This window comes from Mizuhopecten yessoensis, unplaced genomic scaffold, assembly GCF_002113885.1.
Source record: "Mizuhopecten yessoensis strain PY_sf001 unplaced genomic scaffold, ASM211388v2 scaffold8123, whole genome shotgun sequence".
Classification (NCBI taxonomy): Eukaryota; Metazoa; Mollusca; class Bivalvia; order Pectinida; family Pectinidae; genus Mizuhopecten; species Mizuhopecten yessoensis.
In genome coordinates this window covers 1699519-1707753 of record NW_018407390.1, presented here as the reverse complement: position 1 = coordinate 1707753, position 8235 = coordinate 1699519, and the positions used below count along the sequence as shown (strand labels likewise).

The 8235-nt window shown below is 35.5% G+C and overlaps 1 protein-coding gene across 1 annotated transcript in view; it reads right to left on the bottom strand.

The window, feature by feature from the left end:
- Nucleotides 1–3501: 3501 nt before the first annotated feature.
- The window catches only part of LOC110454969, an 89143-nt gene continuing 84409 nt past the window's right edge, over nucleotides 3502–8235 (bottom strand). The window contains exons 56-60 of the mRNA XM_021504816.1: nucleotides 7978–8031; nucleotides 7049–7216; nucleotides 6161–6261; nucleotides 5333–5541; nucleotides 3502–4930 (exon numbers count right to left, since the gene is read on the bottom strand). Coding sequence (XP_021360491.1) covers nucleotides 4497–4930; nucleotides 5333–5541; nucleotides 6161–6261; nucleotides 7049–7216; nucleotides 7978–8031 — 966 coding nt within the window. The 3' untranslated portion in view covers nucleotides 3502–4496. The remainder of the gene's footprint in view (nucleotides 4931–5332; nucleotides 5542–6160; nucleotides 6262–7048; nucleotides 7217–7977; nucleotides 8032–8235) is intronic.

The following is an 8235-nucleotide window of genomic DNA, read 5'->3' as shown; positions in this document are numbered from 1 at the left end:
GCAACAAAAATGATCAATTTTCCTGGCTTAAAATAATGTTTTCACACCTTCTTTGAATATTCTATCATTGTGCATATGTGCATAAACTGATAAATATTGTTTTCACTGGTATCTTCTTTTCATTAAGATAAAAAAAACACCAATAACATTATAAAGAAACAAATTGTAAATAATTTATTAAAGAAAAACTATCACAGTGACTTTTGAAATTAACATATCAACAGTTGATATGTCAACCTGTGAACAGGTGACAACTTTCATGTTTCACCTTCAAAAATATTCACATTGTGGACATTTTATAAATAGGAAACTAACTTAAACATCTTTATTACACAAAATTTCCACTTTTAAAAATATACACATACCAGAACTTAACACCAAGTACATAAATATATCACAATACATGTATATCATAATCAAAACTTTACACCTAGTACATAAATATATCACAATACAGTGTATATCATAATCAAAACTTTACATCAAGTGCATACATATATCCCAATACAATGTGTATCATAATCAAAACTTTACACCTGGTACATAAATATAACACAATACATGTATACATTATATTGTTATTAGAACTACACCTAAAAAACAAACTAATTTTTTGAGACACTGAAACACTGATATGTCAGCAAGGGCCCTGCCATGTGCCTGGCCATACCCCTATGGTCTATTTTAAGTAACAGTCACCTTGATGTTAGACACTTTTTATGCCTCTATTGCACATCTACATGTTACAGTGTATCACCATGTCAAATTTCAACAAGAAACTGCCAATGGCGATATGGCTGGATTGCTTCAGTACATTTTCATGTGAAGCATCACATGTGATAAGCATCCTTAAGATACAAAAGCCATGCAAGTTTAGTTGATGTAGGACAAATAGTTACTAGGTAATTGACCTAAACCAATTGACCTTAATTACCAATCTTCTTAACCATAATGCAGATGGGGCCTGATCTCAATGAAACTTCTTAACCTGTCACTGAAGCAGAAAATGTAGGTCAGAAACTTCTTAACCTGGTCACTGAAGCAGAAAAAAATGTAGGTCAGAAACTTTTTAACCTGGTCACTGAAGCAGAAAATGTAGGTCAGAAACTTCTTAACCTGGTCAATGAAGCGGAAAATGTAGGTCAGAACCAGCAACCAAGCATTGCATGTGATAAGCATACTTAGATATATAAGCCATGCAAGTTTAGTTGATGAACAACAAGTAGTTACTTGTGAGAACCTATCTTCTTAATCATAGTGCAGATTGGGCCTGACCTCTACCAATCTTCTTAACCTGGTCAGTCAAGCGTAAATTATAGGTCAGAAACAGCATCCGAAGCATCGCATGTGATAAGCAACCTTACATATATAAGCCATGCCAGTTTAGTTGATATGAAATAATTGGAATCTGAGCTTAACCATTCTTCTTCACCTTAGTGCAGACAGATGGACGGACGGATGGGAATTGCCAATTCATAAGCCCTGGTTGCATTGCAATCCTGCCAACAAAAGGATTAGACTCTGGAAACAAAAGATTTGGATGGATGGATGGGCATGAGTTCTTCATTTCCTGCATTAAACTTTCATTTTCTATGTACGTTTCATGTCTCCATATTTTTTCAATTGCTGAAAAAACTACAACAAATATAATTATTAAAGTGAATCTAAGAATTAATATTACTGAAAAATCATCTGAAATAAACTGCTGTTTAGTGTTCTAATTTCTTAAATAGCAAGTACAAACCTGATAATAGTGCATTGTAGTAACTACAACTTAATGTCTGATCTTTCCGTTGCTGTTTGTACAACAAATACTGATCAAAAAGACGTACAAAACTGTTTGTCATTTCTAATACAGCGAATATGGATCGCATATATGAAACTTAAAAATTCAATATTTGTCAAAATAATATCACATATCAAGTGTTAAAACATGCTACCTATAAGTATATAAGTACACATACAACATGACAACTGTACATACCAAACCTTGTTACAGCAATGCAAGGGAATGATTAAGTTCATAAATATTTATAACCATAATGGCCCATTACAAACAATTGGCATCTACACAACACAATGGTGGAGCATACCAAGCTGACATGATTCTGATAAAAACGAGAGTATCCAACCAAAGTTACTGGACGGACAGTACAACATCCTATATATTAAACTGTATGTCCAAACGTCAACAATTATATAAAATAAGCTAAAATTGATAAAAAATATAAGTCCACTGAGCTTATCACAGTAAGAATACAAAAGGTAAATCCCTGATACCAGATAAAAATAAATGGTAAATAATCTATTCAGCAAAATTTTAAAATATAAAAAGTAAACCACCGGTCAAAAAGGAAGGCAAATCTCTGGTGAAGTTGATCCTTACTTAGTCAACATAAGACAAATATTCCTGTCGATCAGTGTCACCTGGCCAACATAAGACAAATATTCCTGTTGATCAGTGTCACCTGGCCAACATTCATTTTCACAACTAGGTGAACCTCAGTTACAGCTTCTTTCAGACATACTAATCCATATCAAAGAAGTCAGTCAGGGCCTTAGTTTTTTTTATCATGAATTGGAAAAATAACATCATTTTATCTTGGTCAATGTACAACTGCAGGCTGGCTTTTTTGAGTTTTGAAAATGGTAAAATAGGTTTATTACAAACTTTATGGTGGCTGCAAGTTTTCATTAATGACAAGACAACTAGGAGATGTGTTTTACAACAGTGTCCAGCAACAAGTACTGCTCTGGATAATATCCTGTTTCATTTTTACATCAACATAACCACCCTCCGACAACATTTCTCCAGCTGGCAGCAGATGAACCACTGACATTGTAAATGTTAAGGAACACTGCTGAACCACTGACATTGTAAATGTTAAGGAACACAGCTGAACCACTGACATTGTAAATGTTAAGGAACATTGCTGAACCACAGACATTGTAAATGTTAAGGAACACTGCTGAACCACAGACATTGTAAATGTTAAGGAACATTGCTGAACCACTGACATTGTAAATGTTAAGGAACATTGCTGAACCACTGACATTGTAAATGTTAAGGAACACTGCTGAACCACTGACATTGTAAATGTTAAGGAACATTGCTGAACCACTGANAATGTTAAGGAACACTGCTGAACCACTGACATTGTAAATGTTAAGGAACATTGCTGAACCACTGAAATTGTAAATGTTAAGAAACATTGCTAAACCACTTACATTGTGAATGTTAAGGAACACTGCTGGACCACTGACAATGTAAATGTTAAGGAACATTGCTGAACCACTGACATTGTAAATGTAAAGGAACACTGCCGAACCAATGACATTGTAAATGTCAAGGAACACTGCTGAACCAATGACATTGTAAATGGTAAGGAACCTTAAGGAACACAGCTGAACCACTGACAATGTAAATGTTAAGGAAAACTGTTGAACCAATGACATTGTACATGTTAAGGAACATTAAGGCAGACATCTGAACCACTGACATTGTCAATGTTAAGGAACATTGCTGAACCACTGACATTGTAATGTTAAGGAACACTGTTGAACCACTGACATTGTAAATGTTAAGGAACATTGCTGAACCAATGACATTGTAAATGTTAAGGAACCTTAAGGAACACAGCTGAACCACTGACATTGTAAATGTTAAGGAACACTGCTGAACCAATGACATTGTAAATGTTAATGAACATTGCTGATTTTTGGAAATTTTGGAAACGAAATAAAGGCATATTGGAGTTTTTAACAGATCTAGTATGCTATGGACACATACATAATGGCACCTAGACCATTTTAGAGAATAAAGCAAAACTATCAATTTTATTTCACAATTGAATGAGTATATACAGAATGTATAGAGAAAAGACATGCAAAGGTATTTAAGACAGAACACAACTTTGATTGTACATATCTAGTCCCTCATAACTCTGTATAGATTGACCTCTTTTATTGTCAGATATCTAATATTAATCTATATATGAGGGATAACAACGGTAAAATTATCGCAAATACTTGTCACATGAGCCTGATGTTATGCTTGCACAATAAATAAATAATGATTTATATACACCTCTAGTGATCTATAATTTTATGAATCTATAGCGATAGTAAAAAGACAAGTAAGAGGTAAATTACTGGTAAAATAGCACAGGTAAATTACAGGTAAAATAGCACAGGTAAATTACAGGTTAATACATAAAAAGGATCATTACGAGTAAAAGTATCGCAGATAAATTATAGACGGTTCGTATTTTATGTGGAATAAAGTGTTGAGGATATTGAGGATTAAATCAGCCTCTTCCTATCTCATGATAGCAATGTGTGCCAGATTCTTCCTAATTACCTACTAGGTAACTAAGACACTACCTAACTACCTACTATGTAACTATGACAGTACCTAACTACCTACTAGGTAACTATGACAGTACCTAACTACCTAATAGGAAAATTAAGACAGTACCTAACTACCTACTAGGTAACTAAGACAGTATACACGTACTGCTCTGCTTTACGTCTGGTTTTTGTGTCTGGGTTTTTGGAGGAGCAGCTGCTCTCCTCTGACCATTCTGTTCACTGTCCTTGGCATCTGTTATCCATTGATTGTTGACATCTGCCATCGTCTTATCAACATCAGTTTTTGATTCCTTTTTGTCTTCTGTAGTTTTTTTATCGCTAGTATTCTGCAGAGCCTTTTTGGGTTCTATTGTTATGGATGCCTCTTCTGTTTTGAGGGCTACTGCCAATGGTTGAGAGGCGTTGCTGGAGGCTGAAGGTTTTTTCTCAGTCTTTGCCAGTTCTTCAGCTTTCACTATAGCCAGGGCCATGGCAAGTTTTTCTTTCCCCATGGTGGAAGCACTTCGAGACATAGAACGTCTCAAGTCTTTCTCCATGTCCTGTACCTTCTTAGTTTTGCCTATATAAAACAGAAATACCAAAATTTACCTCAAATTCAGAATCAAGTTTTACATTACAAACTTCAAATATAGAACATGGATCACAAAATGGTTTTTTTCCAATGGACATCAGAATAGACATATTTTACATTTATTTGAACTAGTTTTGACAAAATTTTCAATGTTTCAGAATTAATTTTGATGAATTATATTGCCTTTAAGAACTTGAAAAATTATCCTGAAATGCAGAACTAACTAGAAGAACCATGGAACATTTTGAAAAAATCTTTGTTAATAAAGCGGCCTAAATGGTACAAATTTCAGTCTTATGTATTATATTTCACAGTTTATTTTACCATTTGAGAGAAAATAGACAAACTGTTTTAAGTTTCAGAAATATGCTTCAGAATAAATTATCTTACCTTTTGGAAGCCTTTTACTTTTTTTATTCTCTTTAAATTCAAATGGTTTTTTCTGTTCAACTCTCAAGTAATCCACCATTTCGTCTAACCAGGGTTGGTTGGCGACCTTGACTTTGACCTCTGCTGTCTCATCACTCAGAACCATGACCTTGAGTTTGCTGCAGTGTTCCTTACAAAGCCAAACCATTTTACCACTGGGCAGACGACACCTGTAAGACACATACATCAAAATGTAAAAAATATTCAAAGTGCAGACAGCACCGATAACACAAAGCATGTAACCTTTTTTATGGAACATAATTGTGAGACAGAAAAGCCATCAACTTGAAATTATCATAATATGGTATTAAACATATCATGGTAAAGGATATACATGTATGAGATATCTTGTACACAAGTGGTTTTTTATTTTTTATTTCAAACGGATGGACAGATTAGATGCAAGTACAGACAGCTGCACTAACAAAGTGTTTACTATATACCTTCCTCAACAAAGTGGGGTAATAATTAACAAATTCATGTCTGCCCCTAGTCAGGTCTCAGGTTAAAGCAATTGACAACATTTGAACCCTGGTTTGGTGGTAGGTTTCAGGTTGACTCTCTGGGTTTTGGGCAACTTATATCAGACACCTTTACCAGGTTTAAAATCATTATAGACATTGCATATTTATTTTGGAGCAGCTCCAGGTAAAAATATCAGAAATAAAATCCAGTGAAATGACATCATTACAAGGAATTAACTGGAGTTGAACAAACAAAATAGCACATTTGAAATGTAATTAGTTCTGAAATAATAAGACATATTCATTATATCTCTGAAACACCAACCTCTTCAACTGCCCCTTGCCTTTCTCGGTATCCAGCTCAAAAACCCTTTTCCTCAGGATGTGATAGGATGTCATGAAATCTGTGTTGTTGGTTAAAGCCAACTGAAAAATTAAATTGTCAGGAGTTTAATGGGAAAACATGTTTTACCAGACCAACAGTAAATTAAATATTGGCCACAACTGATGTCATTAATTGTTGACCACGACACCACTAGTGTCAAAGTTCATGTCTCTGTTTGTCTACATCAGCAAGATTCAGAGGTTACATCTCCTTATGTAACAAACTGTTGACCTCCAGTGGATGCAGAGGTCATACTTGCCACTTCTACGTAACAGACTTTTGAGCTCCATTGTATTCAAAGGTCACAGTTACTTCCCCTGTGATATGAACGGTTAACCTCCATTACAGTCATAGGTCACATATACCTACTCTTTTGTGTCTGATGAACTGTTGACCCTCACTGGGGTCATAGGTCACACTCACATCCTTGATTTGTGCTACAAAATGTTGACCTGTACTGGGGTCATAGGTCACACTCATCTCCTTGATCTGTGTTATGAACTGTTGACCTTCACTGGGGTAATACATTGTAGGTCACACTCACCTCCTTTATCTGTGTTATGAACTGTCGACATTCACTGGGGTTATAGTTCACACTCTCTTCCTTGACTTGTGCTATGCACTGTTAATTTTCACTGGGGCCAAGGTCACACTCTCCTCCTTGATCTGTGTTATGAACTGTTGACCTTCACTTGGATCATAGGTCACCCTCACCTCCTTGATCTGTGTTATGAACTGTTGACCTTCACTAAGGTTAAAGGTCACTCTTACCACCCCAATTTGTGTTATGAACTGTTGACCTTCACTGGGGTTATGGGTCACACTTACCTCCTCGATTTGTGCTATGAACTTTTGACCCTCAGCATCGTTGTGAAGCCTGAGAACAAAGTCAGGGTTATGTTCCATCACCAAGGTAACGCGAGCCAGGTAGTCGGCACAGTCCTTCATATCCAAAGTCTCGCCAGCTTCAAACTTGGTTGGATCTACCTGCCACACCTTGGATTAGAAAGCTAAATATAGACACTTCAAAAGGGCTAAATATAGACCCTTCAATATGGTGTGTATGTTTGTTAATGTATCGAAATAGAATATATGGTAGGCTTAGTGGGAGGATAGACTCTCACACATATAATATAACATATAATACCTGCTGATGTGATAGCCATTTCATACATTAATAACACTCAAGTGTACATATTACATATTCCTTCATCACAGCCTAATCAACTTTATTGTCATCTCATTCATATTTTACACCTTACTGTACATACGCTTTATATGTCAGTTGTCCAACGAAGGTGACAAAGTACACATCATTCTAGTCATTGAAATGTCACACAAACATTTTACTGGTTGTGCTATATGAACGTTTAACCTGCATACAAATTGATAGCAAGTGCTTAAACACTACAAGCTAGTATTACTGCTCTACGCTTATGGATCTTTGTTGGAACTTTTTATCTCATTTTTCCAAGGGGCTTTTAAGACAATCAAGTTTATGTGAATAAAGGACCTATTGAAGAAGTTGTTTCAAAGATTTTAAATATTTGACCCCTGCGTCCATGAAAGTAGATCAACAACCATTATTTGAATAAATCTGATAGGCTTTCATAACAGCATGCTACTGGCTAAATATTATTACCAAGACCTCCTTACTTTTCAGAAGTTGTTGAAAGGAAACATGGTGGCAGACAGACGTAGCAACAAGGCATCAGCTACGTTACACATTTGGTGGTTGATGTAAAACATGAACTTACCCCTACTTCTTGTGAAGGTTTCAACAGAATAGGATCTGCCACACTGTGCCAACCCTGACAAATAAACAGGTGACAATTAAGGAAAGGGTTAATTGATTATATTTACACAGGGTATGCACAATATAGTTACCTTCTACAATCAAACAGGGTATGGACTACATAATGACCTTCTACAATCAAACAGGGTATGGACTACATAATGACCTTCTACAATCAAACAGGGTATGGACTACATAATGACCTTCTACAATCAAACAG